We start from the raw sequence: 19133 nt of genomic DNA on the forward strand, positions 1-19133 counted from the left end.
ATCAGAACATTGTGATAAGATTGTCTCGTCTCAGCCGCTCACCTCCAGTGAGATGTCGTCCCTGCTGGGGAGGTTCTGGCTGACGGCGGCCAGAGAGGCCTGCTCAATGTCTCGGATGCATCTGTTAATGTTATCAATCGACGAGTCGCACTCCCGCTGGCCAGGTGCCTTGTCTCTGAAAACCAGACAAAAAAAAAAAAAAGGGGTTAGGAACCAAAAGCAATGAAATACTCTGAGATTAGGCCTGTCACAATAACACATTTTGCTGGACGATTAATTGTCTAAAAAATTATTCAGATAAACGATAATATTGTTTCAAGACCTTTTGACACTGATTTAATGGAAAATCATTAAATCATTAAATCGGGGAAAACCTCCCAGTCGGGGTTTTCCCCGACTGGGAGCTTAACGCTGAATGTGACAGGTAGCCAATCAGAAAGCACGGATTCTCCTCCGTGATTTCTGAGGGAGAAATCACGGAGGGGAATCCCAAACAGCTGGCACGGCGCAACCCGAAGTCCAGCGGACATTGGTGATGATATGTGGAAACAACATTAATGTTTATTCAACATTTCGTGCAAAGAATATAGAAATGACAAGGGTAGGAGTTGGAGCCAAATTGCTACCGCAGTTGATGAACCCGGTAACTTTTCAGCTGTTCTTCGTTAACGTGACATAAATAGGTTATAATGATTTTCATTCAGTCAGGACTTCTTTAAGCTGACTCTAGCCACATGCATCACAGGTAGATTCTAGTAAAGCATTGATTAATGCCTGATATTAAAATTAGTTAACTGGATTTGCAGCCATTATTTTGTGCCCAGGTGGCTGGACACCACATGGCACAATCACTGTCGGCTGATGTGTCTCTCAGGTTTTGAAAATGGGCCGACAATCGGCTGACAACTCGTGTAGTGTGAGCTGGACATTACACTAAGGAAATGAGGATGGGAGGGTCAGTGGAGAGCACCGGAGCTGAGCCTTTTTTCATTCAGTGTCATCAAGAGAAAGAAAAAAGGCAGGAAGAGACGATAAAGACGATAAATAAAATGAGGTCGATAGGTTTAATTTATTGTGCGATTAATTGATTTATCGTTTATCGCGACAGGCCTATCTGAGATTAATAAAAATGAAAAGGACAGGACGATAGAAGAGAAAAGCAGATATATTTTTAAAACATTTTCTTTGTGCAAGAAAATCAAGATGGGAAGGTGATTTAGTCGTCTGCGGCTCTGGCCTCTTGGGCAGATTAAGTCTGGTAAGCATCAATTTGGCCCCGTGTTGGGACAGTGAGGAAATCTACCAGAAAACCTCATCTTTGTGTTTAATGAGACGAACAATGTTATGAGATCGACCTCTGCAGGACAGAGAGGTCCTTTGCCATTTGTATTCGCCAGCACCGCAGAAGATCATAGAATCCCATTAAAGGCATGGGCCGAAGTCCCAGTGGTGAATTTGCAGTCCATGAGGAAGCCTGCGATAAGAGCAGCAGAACTGAAAGAGACGCTAAGCTGGCTGGCTGTGTGTGAATGCTAATTTGCAGATGTTCTGGGAAAGAGAAGAACGCCTCAAAATTCAGAGCCCCTGTTGTTGGGGGCCGAGTCCCTCTGCGGGATCACTGTTGTTCTGAACAAGGTCAGGAGCAAAAAAAGTGTGAAAGAGAAAATTAAACTTGCAAAGATGCGTGACTGTATAAAGACAATTTTAATCCTTAATCTTGGCTGAGCAAGTTCAACATCCTTTGAAGTGAATTTTAATAAATAGGGATATAATCAAAATATGTTTTAATTCATTCAGTTCAACCTGAAGATCATAAGGATTCATTATGCACACATTGATATATTAAAAAAAAAGTATGACTACTTAAAGGTAAAGGAACCCTATAATTCGACACATCAATATGAAGGTCTTTACAGGTGGTTTTGGCAGCTTTGAAGTGTCATCAGGCACTAGGACTCTCTGAAAGTTAAAATCAGCATTTCTATAAATCATTTCTATAAATCTAATCAGCAGAGGGAAGCATGACCTGCATTAATGCTTCCTGACAGACAGCTGCAGAGATTTAGACTTAATGAAACACGGCTGACTGCGTTTCATTACCAGCAGATGACACAGATCATTACAGACTCTGGAAACTCCATAATGGACCCTGAGCAGCATGGATTCCATGCCTCTGCCACACTTTTGCCTTCCACTTAACTTTCCATTCATATGTTTGGAGGCAGCACTCTGAAGACTGTGCGTTAGTTTCAAATGTCAAGTAAGCAGAAGTCCATAATGATGCAGGCCACAACAAAGCAATGTGTTTTTAATCACACTTATGTGATGTTCTATTTTTATAAGAACTTTCGATTAGCTGTAACCAATCCTGATCAAAATGAACAGAAATAAACATGTCACCTTGTGTGTTTTAGATCTAGTTTTGCAATTTTAACATCTACATCTCTGCATAGAAATCAACGTAAACATGATGCATGAGACCTGAACAATCCCTCCCTCACTAACCGGATGGCTGTGATGAGACCCTTGATGGAGTCGGAGACGGTGCGAGAGTGACCAGCCAGAACGGACCAAGTGGGCGGGTCCTTGGGGTTGATAACCAATGAACGTGCCGTTTTGAGCAGGTGGGTGGAGCTGTCGAGCATGGAGCGTGCCGAGTGGAGGATGGGCTCCTGAGCTGCTGAGCCCTTTAAGGGGAAAACATGCTTTTTAAGTAAATTAGAAAGACCTGAATGCGTTCCACACTCCTCTGTTTCACCACAAAGGTGTAAACAGTGGCTCCAGATGTTCTCGTGGACACACCTCGTTGCTGATTTTAGCCGGGACGCTGGCAAACTCGGGGTTGGAGGCGAACGTCGTCAGGTTCTCCACGGCTTCGATGAGCGGAGCGGTGGCGACCCGACACCTGTTCCTGTTCTCCTCTGAGAAATCGCCGTCTAGAGCCTTTGAAAACGGAACAGAACCAGTCAAAAGCTCGATCAGTGGGTCGGATCTCAAGAAACGGAGAGAACATTAAGACCGGTCGCAAAATTATTGAGAAGAAACGTCTTATTTTTGGAAAATAAATCAAGGTCAAAAAAATGTGATTCGAAGCTATTTCAACTAAATTATTGTTACTATGCACTGCGGAATGCCGGTTCTGACCTACCTTGATGGTTTTGACCAGGTTGGCAGTGGTATTAGCCACCTCCTTGGCAGACTGTACAAAGTGCCTTTTAGCAACTGGGTTGGTGGTCTTGGAGGAGGCCAGACGGCAGGCGTTGCACAATGCTGAGGTGTGCTTTGCAACGATTGTGGCTGCAGACAGCACCTGTTGTATTATAAACACAGTTATAGATTTAAAACAAAGCAGGTACAAAAACATCCTGCCTTTTACAAAAACAAATAAAAAATAAAGTATAAATGTTAAAATAAATCATTGAAACTCCGCTCAGCAATAAAATGGCAACTAGGGTCTTGTATGGAAGTGTGAGGAAAAGAAAAGATAAGTACTTTTATATTAATAAGCATCTCTTTCAAGCTTTAGGCTAACTGTACTCAGGGAGATAAAAGAAAAATTCAGCTGATAATGAGAAATATCAATATTAGACTTTCATATAAGGAGGACGGCCATTTGAATACAAATCAGTGAAAGGTTTGCACACGAAAAACAAGTTGGGTCACTTTTCTTATCATTTTCACAAACACAGCAAAAGTATAATCACCAAAGCCAAAAATATATATTAAAAAATATGCTATAAAACCACCAGCATGTTTCAGGTCAAGATGGATGAAAAATGTAGACAGAAAAATGCAGATTTTTGTAACAAAATATTTTTTAAAAAGTGCTATGAAGCAGTTGTTATGAAATCACTGATAGTTCAAAGATTTGCATGTATATCTGTGCACCTGGGAGGGGCTGCTCTGTGGGTCCACTAGGTTCTGACAGGCCATCTGGATAGCCTGGTTGGCCCTGGCAAACTGGATGGGATCCACCAACCCCTGGTGTCCGGCCTGACTGTTGGGGTCCGATACGCCCACCAGGTAGGAGGCCTGAGAAAAACACACACAACCGTTAGTCACAATCACCTGGATACACACACAGCAGCTTCTCCACTCTGTACCTGTGCTGCAGCTTCAGTGAGGCCACAGAGGGCTTTGGAGGCGGAGCCAACGCAGTCTCCAAACGCAGGCACATCCCCGGTCTTACAGTTCTGAGAAATGCCGGCCATGGACTCTCCCAGGACCTGAACAAAGCAGCAGCAGGAGGGGGACCAATGATTAGGCCGTGGTAGGGCAGAGCAGTGCTCTGATCTTCAGGCTGCTGGGCATAACGGCCTACCTTGGAGTTCTCCATCACACTCTCAATGCAGTCAAAGTACGAGAGGTCGCTGACCGGTTCGCTGGGGTTGTCCAGCATTCCTCTGACAGCCTGGTGAACAAATTAGCAGGACAGAATGAGTGACTCCTATTCCTACATAAAAGAGAAAGACAAGCGAATAATCAGAAACTAATGGATTTACCTCCAACTCTCTGAGGGCGTTGTCGCACTCCTTCTGGCCGGGCGCCTGCTGGGTACACAGCGTGATCAGCTGGTTAATGCTGTCAGTCACAGCCCTGAAAAACAAAATGAACACAAAAACAATCATCAAAGGAGTACAATTATTAGTGTTGCATGTTTCATGAGCACATATAGGAAGTATAAATTTCATTTCATGGAATTGTTAAGTATAAATTTTGCTTTCAATGTCTTTTTTTCCCTTTTTTCTTTGGAACAAGGATAATATGTTATGGCTAGTTTAGTTTCTCCAGCTTCTCATTTACTTCCAGTGGAGAGGCATTTAGATCCTTGGATCAAGTTTGAGTGTCTCTAGACTCACGGCGTCTGCTCCATCTTTCAGTTTTGAATATAATGGAACTTTAAAAAAAGTATTTACTCCCCACAAACATAACATTTACACCTTCAGTCAGGTTCTAACCACAAACTTTAATGTTTGGTGGAGGATTTTAAGTCTTAGATCATTTCAAAAATTCTGTTAAGAGTGGTGCGCATTATTAATGTGATGCCTCTAAATAATAAAGAATGTATTCAATTGCATTCACAAGTAACCTAATCAGTAAATGCACCTCCTCTGTGTGGCCGAGTCTCATAAAGAGGCACATAGTAAATCTGGATGACCTGCAGATATTGAAAGCTCAGACAGGAGATTCTGTTACTAGGTTTTTAGTGGTACACTCTATAAATCTGGCCATCTTAAAAAAGGAGCAAAGTTATTTAATTTTGAAAAAGCAAGCTGATACGTTCTGTAGTTTGTAAAAGCTACAAAGGGGACACAAATATGTGGAAGAATGCACTTTGGTTTGATGAGTCAAAATTGAAATGTTTTCACTTACATGTGACGGTGCGTGGCAGAAAAGAGTCACTAAATGAGGTTAGGCTTTGTTGATAAGAGCAATGACAAAAATTTATAAATTTCTAGATGTGAAAAGCTGGAAGAAAATATGAATGCAACAAAAAGTGGTTCAACAAAGTCAATTATTGTAAAAAGGTGTTGAAAAGCGGGCTAAATTTTTCCTGGAGTAGTAAAATTACAGAATACAAAAAAATTAGTCTTTGCAAAGGACTCTTTGTGTCTAGTTGTCCTACCTTGCTGCAGCAGCGAGCAGGTTTTTAGCATTTGCAGCTGCAGGGTCCACAGACAGACTTTTAGCAGCCAGCAACAATTTACTCGAAGCCATGGAGATGTTTTTCAGGTTTCCAATCACTTGCACCTGGTCATCCTTTTTCTGAAACGGCAACATCATCGACGGCAATAATCAGACTGAGAAATTACGAGAAGTTTGACATAATTGGGGGAGCTGCTGATTTTCAGTAAATCCAACCTGTGTGTGCCCAGCCATTTCTATGCCAGCATCCAGAAACTCATCAAAGTCCTGGCTGAACTTTCCAGAGGCTGAAGCCAGCTGGTTGCTGGAGCTTCTGGAGGCGTGGACCACCTCGCCTGCCGACTGGTTCAGGTCTGCTGCCGTCTGAGTCAGATCATTCTGGGCTTCCTGAAACGACTTGGAGGCCGGAGGGATCTGAGCAGGGCACGCAAGGAGAGATTTATTATAGGTTTTTTTTTTAGATCAAACCCCAGAAAGAGAGTGAAATTTTAGCAACATGGAAGCTGTTCCTGATATTATCATTTATTGCAGCGGGGAAAAATACATAAACAAACAATAAGTGGGATGTTGACTCACGGTTTCAATCAGAAGTTTCTTGCTGGCCTCACCGATGCTCTTCAGAGCCATGTCCACGTCCTTCTGGCCAGGCAGACAGTTGACGCAGTTATTCAGGGAGTGAGAGACGGCTTTGGCCACCTGGAACGCACAGCAGGATCACAACACAGGGTTTACAGAGGTAAGAGGAGGTGACCTGGCTTAGCTAAAAATCTGCTCGTGATGTTCATGAGTCAGGCAACACAGAAAAGAAAAGAAAAAAAAACAAACAAAACAAAACAATCAGCAGCAAAATAAAACCAGATAAAGAGCCTGAAGATTCTTATAAACTCAAAATATTCATTTTTTTAAATATTGAATGGCATCATTTTCTTGGAAAATGCAATTTTTTAAAATAAAATAAGACAAGTTCCCGGAGTAAAACCCGAACCTTCTCACCTGCGCCAGCCTCTGCTGACTCTCGGCGTCTCCGTCGGACATCAGCGCCTGCTTGGCCTCGTGGATCAGAAGAGCCGAGCCCTCCATGACGTCTCGGGCCGAGTCCAGCATGGCGGCGGCCGCCTTGGGGTCCGTGGTGGAAGCAGCGACGCCTCGTGCCGCCTGGGCGAGGGTCTTCAAGGCCTGGGCCGTCTCTCTGGCAGCGATTCCTGGAAACAGATTCACCCAACAGCAGCATGCGTCACCACAGGATGCATGTCTTCTAAGTGAGATAGCTGGTACGTTTGTAGCATTATTGTCTGGCTACAAAAAAAGTGTCCATTTTGCAGAACCAACCAGTGTAATGTTCATTTCCTTGAGCTGCACATGTAAGCAGCTGAGCCATGGAGGATCCCACTGCCTTTGAGGTGCTGCCCAGATCCTGAGCACATTTCTCCAACTAAAACAAGAAGAAAGGTGGAAGTAAAAAAAAAAAGTGAGCCAAGTGCAGGGGGCAGGGGGTTTGTGTTTGGAGGAAAATCCCCCTTGAACATCTCTTCTTGGGCCGAGAACGTCTCGTACCGACTCTCCAGGCAGAGGTTTGAGCTGGGTGTTCACTGCAGCCAGCTTCGCGTCTTGCAGTTCGCTTCTCAGGGTCTGGATGGCGGTGAGCGCCGAGTCGATCTCCATGGGACCGCAAGCTTCATGAGCCTGGAAGAGAATATTCAGCCTTCCAATACAGCTCCGGCAATCATGTGCTGCTGTCCGTCGAGGCGCTCCGACATTTTAAAATGTGTCATTTGTAAATGCAAATGTTTCAGTTAATTGAAGGTTTCAGTTGAGTTTTTGCTGGCAGGATTAAGCTGTGGTGTTTTGGCGAGTTCCTCTTTGCTCTACCTTCTGTGCAGATGTCCTGAGCTCAGCCAGGCAGGTGGCCAGGTTTTTGGCACACTGACCCAGTTGCATGGCCGCGGCCTGATCGGTCACCGTAGGAACAGATGACTTGGCCGAGGTCACCATCTTACTACCAGGCTGCAGAATGAAAAGCAGATGCATTTTTTTTCCCCGATTCCAACTAAAGAAATGCTCACTGAAAAGATTTTTGCTTGAATGAAATAGTCTCGCATTGTGCTCATTTCGTTTTCAGAAGTTTCGCCTCATGCAGCCCTGAAGCATTAAGATGACAACACCATTAAGGTTTCTTTAAACAAAAAAGAGGTTACAGGCCTACTTTAACGGGACCTCCCATGACAGAAGCACTATTAATAATTTCAGCCTGGTTCCTAATGTGGGACTGAAGTTATTTGGGGAAGAGTTTGGGAATATGAAGTTTCCAGAGGTCCTTAGGAAGGTAAAGTTAGGAGCGCTGAGGCCGTAGGATGCTGTACCTGCAGGAAGTTCTGGCTGGCTATGATAAGGGCCAACTGGGCACTCAGGTCCTCTGGTTTGGCCTGGCTGCCTCGGACTCCCTGGACAAGCTGGGGGATGTGGTCTGCGACAGCCTGTGGCCACACAAACACAATCAATACTGCAGTTAAAATCCTGTTATATGACTTTATAAAAACTCAAGCGGGCAGATCAAAGAGCTAATAAAAGGTTTGAAGGAGACTTATTAAAAAAACAAAAAAAAACAGATGCCATAAAGGCACTCGTCTGTTTGCTCTAATCCTCACCTTGCAGCTCTGCACCAGCTGTTGGTGAGCTGCTGTGTTCTTGTTGGAGACGGCAGCGTTCTGAGCGGCAGCGATGGTCTGTGTGGCTGCAGCCGCAGCTTGCTTGGCAGCATTCTGAGGAGATAATACAAAATATTCACGTTCAAAATGCAATCAAAAAGCAGACACCTGTATTAACACTGCAGTTTCCCAGCTCTGTCACTAAATATTCAGTGTGAAAGTCTTAGAAAACATGATATTTGTTTTTCAAGAGAAAACCTAAATATTTATGCATTTTCCCCAGAATACATGCTTTCGGGATAAAGAACTATAGAAACATTCCTTCTTATTTTTCTATTTCAAAGCATTCCTATGTTGCTTCATTTCTAAAACGGGAAGTATAATGCATGCATGCATAAAAGTGACTAAACATAAGAATAGAAACTGTAACTAAAAACTATGAAGTTGAACATTACACCAAAGTAATGGTATGTAGCAGAGAATTCAACATGCAAAAGGCAAATCTGCAGAAAATACTAGATCAGAAAAATTTAAATACCAACAGTTTGTTCAAAAATCATATTTGTAATTATATGAAAAAAAAACAACAAAAAAAAACATATACAACTAAAATATTTTGGTAAGACAGATATGCGTCCGTTTTCGAGGTTGATTTCGCCTCGCTAACCTCCAGCCTGTTGATGAGTTTCTTCTTGATGGCGTTCTGAGCCGCAGCGTTGGTGGCCACCCGCAGGCCCTCAGCAGCCTCCCTCAGCCTCTGCTGCTGGTCCTCGTTCTCTGGGTACGCTGCTGCACCCTGAAAACACACACCACGGGACACCAATGTGCAACTTAGTAAATCAGATTATCAAAAAGGGAAGTTTATATGCAATATAGATTTATTATATACAGACCGATGCATTTCAAGGATTAATTTGCTTTGTATTGATGATTATGACTCACAGCTAAGGAAAAGCCTGATTTCAGTTTCTCTACTAATGTGAATATTAAATGAGACCAATTAGATAATTAAATAAGATTCATTTTTAATACAGAATTGTGAGGTTACGTAAGCATAGGGAAGACGGTTTAGTGCTGTATCCAAGCATTTAAATGGGAAAGTTAAGTGAAAGAAAAAACTGCATAAACAACAGGGATAACCAATCTTTATTACTGTGAAATATTCATGCATTAATTCAAGCTAAAGAGCCCCACCAAGTGCTAAGTGCATATTTTGCACAACCAAGTGCTAAAATCGTTGATCTAATTTTAGTAGATCAGAAATTGTGAAAAGCAAATATTATGTTGTATATAGAATATCTATTAAATATTTCCTTTTTTTTCCTGAAACCCTTAAGCTGACTTTTTAATGATAATCAAATGTATTTACATGCATCTGATATCTAAAGGATGAGCTGAGGTCAGAGTGGTGGGAGAGATTACTCATTCATAATCCCTTTGCCGATAGTCAAATTTAATATCCGTTTATATTAAAGAGCTCTTTCCTTTTGCTCTCTGTGTTTTTCTTTTTTTATTCAAGAGAGCAGATTGCTGAGTTTTTGAAAGCTAACACTTAGAAAGCTTCCTGCTGCTGTAGAAAAAGCCTCCGGCTATTAAGTTAACAACTGGGAACATGGCTTTGCATAGAAACAAATCATTAGGGTAATTATTAAATTTTCTGCAAACGATGACAAGATTTCCATGTTTTATTGTTTGACAAGCTGTAGTATTTAAAAAAAAAAAAACATCTAAATTGAAGTCAAAGGTCCTGATTGGAAAAAAAAAAAAAAAAAAAAACCTTGCAAAACTACATGTCTGCTAAAAGTGAATACAGCATATCTTGGCCTGACAATTTTTAAAAGCCAACACAGAGAAATTAATGAAGTGAATCAAATTAATAATTAGTTGCCAAATCAATTGTGGGCCTCGGCCTTCATTAACACAACTAAATATACAGCTGTGATGGTGGGAAATCTGGCATCAAACTCTGCAAACCAGCTGGAGGGCATCATTTCATTTCCGTGGAGGAAGAGGAGCGTTATTAATATCGGCGAGCAATCCTGTCGACAGATAATGAGACTGATGTGGGGAGAGAGCAGATGGATGGAGCAGCGAGGGAGACAAGTCTGAGGAAACACTTCTTTTACTTTTAAACTCGCTGCTCTAAAAATATGAGATGTAATAAAAAGCAGAGTGACAAAAATCCTGTACTGACTCAGCTTATTTCTGTATTGACTGAACACCGAATTATTGCTTTTTATCAATAATTCAGTGCTAAAATGTCTATATACAGCAAAGTGCCATTTCCCAGCAAAAAGTCTGCCTCTGCAAAGGTTAACATTCGTTTATGAAGAGACAATAATAGCTAAGTAGAATAATGATGATTTTATTTACATATGCTGTCACATTTTCATTGGAAATAATAAATGGGAACATATGTGGTTTGAGCAGCAAAATCTGACACTGCATGGCAACCAGACCCACCATATTTCATGATAAATATCCACACTTTCAAAGATTTGATTTTAATGCAAACTTTTGCACATCTTGGTTATGTGGGGAAAAATAATTAAGCTTGAATCTTCTTGAACAATATTGAACGCTTGACTGTAGGTTCCACCAAAAAAAGTATTGAGCCTTAATGTAAAAGTCAATAGATTGAAATATAAATACAGATGAGTAGATCAAAGATAAAGCATGTCAAATCAATATGAAATAATGTGACAAGTAGGCATTAATAGACTTTTGTCCTGTAGTTAAAAAGGTGGAAGCAAAAAAAATATATAAAAAATTCAAATGGATATTTTTCTATATCCATCCAGACCTGAAAAATGAGGAAAACAAATGAAAGCTGCCAAGCAAAACAAACAAATTCATAAATAAATGTTAAAAAAAAAGTCTTTTTATACAATGCTTTGATTTTGAACCTGCAGATGTTTTAAATGTCATCTTTTATCAAGAAACTGAGAAGCCACCAACAGGACAAAGCAGACTTCTGCACCTACGTGTCCCATTTTTCACACCACATTACCGCTGTGGCTCCTGGTTCTGCGTTTTTTTTCCCTGCTGTCTTAGAAAAGGTCACCAGATAAGCAGAGAGCAGCCGTTTCCCCGGTTTTGAAAAATGCCACCCCTGTCATCAACCTATTAGTCGCTAAGATGGCCTTGAAAACATTCTGCAATGTAGAATGAAAGCCGTAGAAAAGCGTTTCAACCTCGAGACATTTCTGAAGTGGACACACATCAATAAATAACCATTTCAGTTCATGATTTTTAAAACAATCTGAAGTCACAAAACATACTTTTTTTCCCCCCTGCATTTGTTCCATCTATTTTAACGTTACATCTACTTGCCACAAAAAACAAGACGTAACTGTCTGCTCACCTTTGCTGCCTCCACCATCCTTGCAGTGGCGTCTGCCAGCAGTTTGGCGGCTGCCAGCAGCTTCTTGGAGTTGTCCACGTCCACCTCGACCTCAGCGTCGGACCTCATGGCATTCACCAGGTCTGAGGTAGCCTGAGCCAAAACCCGAGCCTGCCGAACCATCTCTCCTGCATGGCGACACAGACAAACATGAATGGAGATGAGGAAAGAGACTGAGTGCAGAAGATGTGATCACAACAACCACACAGTACCAGTTTCTTAAACTGAAGCGTTAATGTTTAATGTTAAGTTTTCTGAATCTGAATCCAGTTTTCCTGGGCCCAATCCCTCCCTTTTCCAATGACTACGTTTTCTTGGGCTATCTGAGTGTTCTGATGTCTTCCTGCACTTTCACAACCGTTTCCTTTTGTTTGTGCCTGCTTCAAAACTTTACACATAGCTGACCACAAACAACTGACAACACTGGACACATTATGCATTGAGTCACTGTCTAACAAAAGTCTAAAACCATCTTCTTTGTTTTTTTTTTAAGGCCTTTCTGTTGCCACCATGGCTCCTGTTAATCAGCTACATGTAGCAGGAGACTTTTTGAGGTACAAAATGCAGAGATATTCATTATAGTTCTATTATAATTAATATAGTCAAATTTGTAGCTGAAAACAATCTAATTTACAACAAATCCACTAAACCACTGGAACATCTAAATTGATTTGAATGTCATTAAAAAGCACATTTATTTCGGCAATTCAATTATAAAAGTGGCACTTATACTGAGTTATTACAAACAGTGATTTTTTTTTTTTTTTTTTTGCCAGAGTGAGTTTGATAAATCTAGTTTGTAGCAAATGAAAACCAAAACGCTGTTTCTCCGACTTCACACAAGACCAATAAAAACACGTATTTTAATACAGAAAAATTGTCCTACAGAAAACGGTCTCTATATAATGTACTAAAGATGCGCCTGACGGTTCCCAGGGGCTCGTTTTGCATGAATCACTGCTCCGATGCGGCCTGACGTGGAAGCAACCAGTCTGCAGTTCGGCTGAGGTTTAGAGGAAGTCCAGGTTGCTTAGCAGCGGCCTCCAGTTCATCTCTACTGTTGGATCTCGTGTCCCTTAATCTAGCCTTCACAGTTCCACATAGGTTCTCTATAGAACCTAAGCAGAAGTAAATAATTAAAGTATCAAAAAGTTCCAGTCTGCTGTAATCTTTTAAAGTTGCCGTCTCTCTCTTTCACCATCAGGCGGGACGGAGGAGGTGGTTTCAATCCGACAGTCTGCAGCAGATATCAGATATCCCACTTCTCTTATTGGGTCGATCCGTTTCCTTGTTTGACCTCCAGGCCAACAACATTCTTTGTGCATCTTCTTCCTTCCCTCTGGTCCTTTTCTACTGTCAGACTTGTTAACATGACTGTCAGCTTTTCTCTGTGCTTTCAGCTGACAGCAGTCACTTCAAACACATCACTGTGTCAGCAAAGCTGAGGAGAAGACGGGCCGGGATGGGACTACAGCCACAACAAGGCATCTTCAGAAACTACTAACCAAGAGCTCAGATGGCCCTTTCTTAGTGGAAAACTTGGTGAATCTTCTGAATGTACACAGACATAGATTAAACAATCAAAATCTTTCAGTTAATACAGAGAATCCATGTGGGAAAAATAAAGATGTTTATGCATATTTATGGATCAAATGCATCTAAAAGAAGCACCTTTCCCTGTGAAGAGCATTGAAAATAGGAGTATTGTGTTTGAAGATTTTTTTTTCCCCAGCAAGAATTAAAAAATAATAATAATTGCTGCATTAATTAAAAAAAAATATATATCAGAAATTATACTCAGAACTCAGACATATATTTCCCACACATAGCCTAACTGTATCATTTTTTATTTTTTTTGGGTACTGTAACCTCTCCAAATGGTGCGTTCGCTCTACCGCTGAGTCACGCGTCGCCCCCTATGGCCTGACCAGTTTGGCTTCATTTTTCATGTGTATGTAAAAAAAAAAAAACAGGGAATAATTTTACACATGAAATGTGCACAGTTTTAGTTTATTTTACAGCATCTTGCTGCTGGTTTATGACTGTTTCAGGCTCACCTGCGTCTCCCATGGAGGTGAAGATGCTCTCCGTGACGGTCATGATGGTGTCTGTGGCCTGGTCGTAGCGCCCGATTGGCTCTCCCCTGGCGGTGTACTGACGGACATGTTGCAGAAGATCTGCCAGCGCCTGACTCACGATGCTTGCTGCTGCGCTCACCTGCAGGAAACAAGACCAGCGTCACCAGTTCTGGTATTTTTTAAACAAATCAAACTTCCTGTTCGATTAAACAAAGGTGCTCCATTGTAACCTGTAATGTTAACATTAGAACTAATCCTCAGGAAATAAAAGAAAAAAAAAAGGTAAAAACGACAGATTTGTTGTATATCAGTCGGTGAATCAAGCTGACCTGTTTAAGCAGCTCCCCGTCCTCCGTGGCTGAGAGGCAGGCCTGGACACAGCTCTCCACCGAGCGGTCCACCAGTTTCCCGGCTTCAATCAACTGCTCCTGACAAACCGGAGAGCTGATGGTCGGACTCACCACCTGAGACAACCAAAGGGTTAAAAGTATTAAAGCTGTCACTGAGAAATATTTAGCTTCTGTCACCAGCAGCGGACAAATTATCATCACCGAGTGGATCACTTTCCTCTTGTTAAAACGTCGAAAATCCTCGTTTTAATGTTAATCGAACACTCAAATCATCTTGATCCACTTTTTCAGCATAAAGTGAAACTAATCAACGATCCAAAAGGAGAAAAAAATGATTGGACAGGGATAATCTCAGCACACTGCAGCTAATAAATGAAACTGTTCCGACTCAAAGCCAGCAGTGCAGTTACACTGATTACACACATGTGGGCCGTATGATTAGCAAGGAGCAAAATGATGAGAGCACACAGTGTTTAACTGCACCATCATACACTCATTTTTCAAAAAAATAAACAAATACAAAGATCTCCAACAGTTAAACATGCTCGTTTTCTTTAATTCACTTAATTGCCCAGAGTTTATTAATATTATGTAATGTTAGTATAAATGTGCTTCTCATTAAATTAGAACAGCTTTGAAATCCAATTTATTTCAGTATTTCATTCCAGAAAATGACACATTTAATGTAAATTCGCTAACCACAGATATTCATTACAGCTAATAAAAACCCAAGATACAGCTTCTCTGAAAAGTTACACAACACCAATAAAACATATTTTAAACACAGAAAATCACCAAATACTGAATCTACATCATTTTTAAAATCAAATTACTAAAACAAATTAACTTACAGATAATGTTCTGACTTATTGAGGTCTGTTTGTAAAATGTTCATTTTTGTACCTTTGCACAAGCCACAAGTTGGGAGGTGGACAGGGCGCACTGTGTGGCGGCAGCGATGACCCGATTCTGCAGGACCGTGTCCTCTGCAACCTGGGCGACGTTCTTGGCCTTCAGCACCAACATGGCCGCCGCGTTGGCCACCGCTTTGGCCAAATTCATCAAGATGTCCTGCCATCACAGATAAAAGTAAGAGATCACCAAATATTTGCACAAGCACTTTTAGAAAATGTTCTTGTAAAGCAGAAAAAAAACCACTTTTTTTTTTTTTACTTTTCATGCATCGTGTTCAGCTACATCGGTGAAAATAATATGTGCATTGATAAACTTTTTTCTCTCTTCACATTCATAATACATCTATAGCAGAATGATAAAACGAAAGCTGATGAGTTACCTGGAACCTCTCGTCTGTCTCATTCTCTCCGATCTGTCGCAGGAGGTCTCCACTGGCCTGACCGATGCTACCTGCAGCGGTCAGCACCGTTTGTCTGGTCTAAAGTCACACAAACAGAAAAAAGATCAATCAGCACCTGGAGTCGCATTTAAATCTCTTCTACTACCCTGGTTTGTAATAGTATCACTGTCATTTATTTCACCATTTGTGGCTTTAAAAATTGTCTGAAAGACAAATACTGAAGATTAAAACATGCACAAACAGGCTTTGATAAAAGCATCAAAATGCAAAACGAGTATTTGTCCCCTGCAGTAATTTCAAACCAGCTCCAGGACTGATGATTTAAAGAGGTCTTGAATCTTTATTTTGATCACCCTGGACATTTTCAGTTAGCTGGAGGCAAGCAGAAGAGGATGTTTATATAATTGGGTTAGGATTTGGACCAGCAGAGAGACAGAATTATTAAGAGAAGACGAGTCGTCTCGGGATGCAGCTGCTTGGCGACAAATTTAATTAGCCTTTAGCTGGCTGTTTGACATCAGGTCTGAAATACAACAGATGAGGAGTCTGTTTTGCTGCTTGAATTCAAATCAGAAGGGATGCCTGTTTCCCGCAAATTAAACAGCACCAGTCTGATAATGTGCTTTTAATGAAGACGTGAAGAGGATAGATTACAAGTACGAGTGAAGAGAAGAAACCCAATCCAAGTCTGAAAGTTTGGGATGCCATCTCTCACCTCTCCGGAGGTCGGCTCCACGGCCTTCAGGAGGTCGGACACGGCGCCTGCGAGCGTCCTGGCAGCCTTCATCAGGTCGTTGCCTCCTCCCACGTCGTCCTCCATCAGCGCGGCCAGCAGCTTCACGCCCTTCGACATTTCCGTCAGGTTGGAGGAAATGGTGGTGATGGCACAGCCCACAGCGGTGTAGTCTGTGTCAGTGGGATCACCTGGGAGGAAATACGGGAAGACAACACGAGGTAAATGTAAAAGAAAGCGCAAAATCGTTTACTTGTCGGGAGTTTGTGCGAGACCTTGTACAAACTTACAGTTGACAAAAGATATGAGGGGAAAAAAAGTGCAAAAAAAAAAAAAAAAATCAGAGATGGAGTGATTTGCAGGCTCCCAGGCCACTTTCTCCCACATTCTCCAAACCACAGCAGGATATGAGGGAACTATTAGATTTTACATGGCTTCTAACAAACAGCAGCCTGATGGAAAAGTTCTACTTTACCCAAACAAACTGGCCAAATAATTTTAACTGCAGAGCACACCATGAAATAATTTTTACTACAGAGCACACCATGCCTTAAACGCACTAGTAAAAAATGTGGGTTAAGCCTGTTGACAGACATTGCTTTTAACAAAAAATTGCACTTCCTAAAAAAAAAAAAAAAAAAAAAAAAGATTTCAGAAAAAATGCTAGAGATACAGTCAAAAAACAACAACAAAAAAAGCCAATATGATTTCTGTTGAGTCAAGAAGCGCTGACCGGCTGTGAGGTTCACAACAGAAGCTGTTCCTGCAGTGATGGCGTCAACCTGCGAGTGGATCTCGTGTTTCGATTCGTCCATCTTGTTCTGGATCCACACTTTGGAAGCCTAAAGCGGAGATGGCAGACATTTTTTTTTTGGGAAGTGAGCTCATTCAGCAGGTTTCGTCGCTGCTGTGAATAAACACTTAATGCTCCTTTGGGTGTGAGAGCGTGACTCTACCATGTCCTGCCCCAGCGGTGGGAGGTCGTCAACCTCTCCCAGGTCTATTTGGGCTTTTTGAACAGCTTGCATGCTGGTGTTGATGGTTCCCATCAGAGCCTGCTGCGCTGAACTCTGCATACAAGCAATTCATGATAAGTTAATTAGCTTTCAGTCTCCTGAGGTGGCATATTGCAAACTAATAATGAGAAATGAAATGTAAACAAAAACAAAAATCAGTTAAGCGCTTTTAGACACAACACAGCATCTAATGTCGTACCAGTGGAGGCATGTGGCCACGGTGCATCTGACCCATGGTGATCTGCTGCTGAGGGGACGGCATGGTGCCCATGCTGAGCGACTCGGTGCCAATGGAGCCAGAGCGGATCACCCCCGGCAACGCCACGGAGCTTTGGTTCACCTGACCCACACGGTTAAACTGCTGCTGAAGTATTGTGGATCTGCAAGAGTACAACAAGAGCATCCTCAGGACCGAGTCAGACAGCCGTGCAGCATAATGACGTCGAAGGCCGATGCTTGTATAGCAATGTTTTTTTGAAGTGCCATGCAAAAATGTTACTCAGACTTTCTCACAAATTTCATGTAACAACCACAAAGTTACATTTATAAGCTACACTAAGAATAAATGACACATATATTGACTAACTGATTTCTCTTTTAATGGAGTCCATCACAGCCAAATGCTTTCAAAGTTAGAAGTCTCAATACAAATCCAGGCACATTTGTTAGATTTTAATGTGTTCAATTTTGAGAGACTATGCACCATTTAACTTCCATTTCACATTTTATGAGCTGCCTTGTGTTTATCTACCACATAAAATCCCATGATGATACATAAAGCTTCTGGTCGTAATGGAATAAAACGGGCAAACACTTGTTTAGTATGAATAATTCTGCAAGTTAAATCCTTTAAAACCATTTTCTGAAAGAAGCAAACCATCAAAATGGATTGTTCTAGAATTATGTTTTTAACTGGACACGTTCGTCATCCCACTGAGCTAGTTTGGATTTTACACATTAGCCACAAAGACCTTAAACACAATAAAGACCGACAGGGAAAAATCTTTCCACCTTCAGCAAACAAAGGCTTGTTTGTTTTGCTGCAGAACAGACTTGCAAAGTTGGGTGTGCAATGTTTCTGCAGTATTACAGAATGTTGCCTTTGGCATCAGCACAGAGATGGGGGGAAAAAATGTGCATAAAAGTATAAATGTTGCAAAAAAAAGCTGAAAGCAAGAAAACTATCAGCTGAGAATGGACAGAAACACAGTTTCACCTCAGGCTAAATGAGGCAACGTTCCTCCCACAGAAGGATGAAAAATGCCAGGCATGTGTTCTCTGTGTCAAAATGTCGTCCAGGTAGATAGATGGATGTTAAAGCTGTTGTAGTGGCTTGTTTGAGTGATGTGTGCATAGCTTTGTTATGTACTGGTTATGTGTTCAACATCATCATCATAATGTTCCTCTTCAAACTGGGACATGTATGTTTTAAAAAGAGAATACAGTAAAGCGATTCTTTGTTTTTTCGTTTTGTTCAAATCAGTCAACAAAATGCATAGATAAAGAAACGGCAAGTTTCAAGCCAAGCTTCCAACATGAACCAAAAAGGTCTGATTTCCATTACTTTTTAGGGGAAACCGATTCCTCCAGCATGGTTGACTCCTCATCACCCTCCAATCCAAAGCGGTCCTTGCTTTGCTTCTGCAGGAGAGAAGCAAACACAGCAGAAAAGCAGGAAATCAGACTGTGGTTTAGTTAAGCCCTGTTCAGTTGGAAGGAGGACAGCAAATCATGAAGATGAGATCAAATCAACTTGTCTTAAAAACAAAATAAATCACACATTCAGATACCCAGATATACATTTCCGATTTTACTTAAATAGTTACATTTCAGGCTTAAGAAATGAGCTCCTGCTGTATACCAGCACCACAGGATGCCAGCCTTCCTCTGCTACTTTTCATTTAACTGCAGCGGCATGACGGAGCGGCACGGTCTCCATCAATCACC

General features: G+C 41.5%; 1 protein-coding gene across 3 annotated transcripts in view; it reads right to left on the bottom strand.

Moving 5' to 3' along the window:
• Positions 1-19133, bottom strand: part of tln2a (talin 2a) — an 82138-nt gene that overhangs the window by 13726 nt on the left and 49279 nt on the right. For all 3 annotated transcript variants that reach the window (XM_016680264.1, XM_016680265.1, XM_007569257.2), the window contains 28 exons: positions 18751-18827; positions 17386-17566; positions 17127-17240; positions 16904-17012; positions 16153-16361; positions 15417-15515; positions 15026-15193; positions 14102-14236; positions 13752-13911; positions 11656-11822; positions 8959-9087; positions 8292-8405; positions 8007-8120; positions 7516-7650; positions 7201-7329; positions 6976-7078; positions 6640-6848; positions 6223-6342; positions 5863-6060; positions 5627-5766; positions 4503-4596; positions 4322-4411; positions 4104-4226; positions 3889-4032; positions 3149-3310; positions 2803-2943; positions 2506-2687; positions 43-175 (listed from right to left, as the gene is read on the bottom strand). In XM_016680264.1, the coding sequence (XP_016535750.1) occupies positions 43-175; positions 2506-2687; positions 2803-2943; positions 3149-3310; positions 3889-4032; positions 4104-4226; positions 4322-4411; positions 4503-4596; positions 5627-5766; positions 5863-6060; positions 6223-6342; positions 6640-6848; positions 6976-7078; positions 7201-7329; positions 7516-7650; positions 8007-8120; positions 8292-8405; positions 8959-9087; positions 11656-11822; positions 13752-13911; positions 14102-14236; positions 15026-15193; positions 15417-15515; positions 16153-16361; positions 16904-17012; positions 17127-17240; positions 17386-17566; positions 18751-18827 (3879 nt within the window). The remainder of the gene's footprint in view (positions 1-42; positions 176-2505; positions 2688-2802; positions 2944-3148; positions 3311-3888; positions 4033-4103; positions 4227-4321; positions 4412-4502; positions 4597-5626; positions 5767-5862; positions 6061-6222; positions 6343-6639; positions 6849-6975; positions 7079-7200; positions 7330-7515; positions 7651-8006; positions 8121-8291; positions 8406-8958; positions 9088-11655; positions 11823-13751; positions 13912-14101; positions 14237-15025; positions 15194-15416; positions 15516-16152; positions 16362-16903; positions 17013-17126; positions 17241-17385; positions 17567-18750; positions 18828-19133) is intronic.

Source organism: Poecilia formosa, unplaced genomic scaffold (genome assembly GCF_000485575.1).
Source record: "Poecilia formosa unplaced genomic scaffold, Poecilia_formosa-5.1.2 Scaffold238, whole genome shotgun sequence".
Taxonomy (NCBI): domain Eukaryota; kingdom Metazoa; phylum Chordata; class Actinopteri; order Cyprinodontiformes; family Poeciliidae; genus Poecilia; species Poecilia formosa.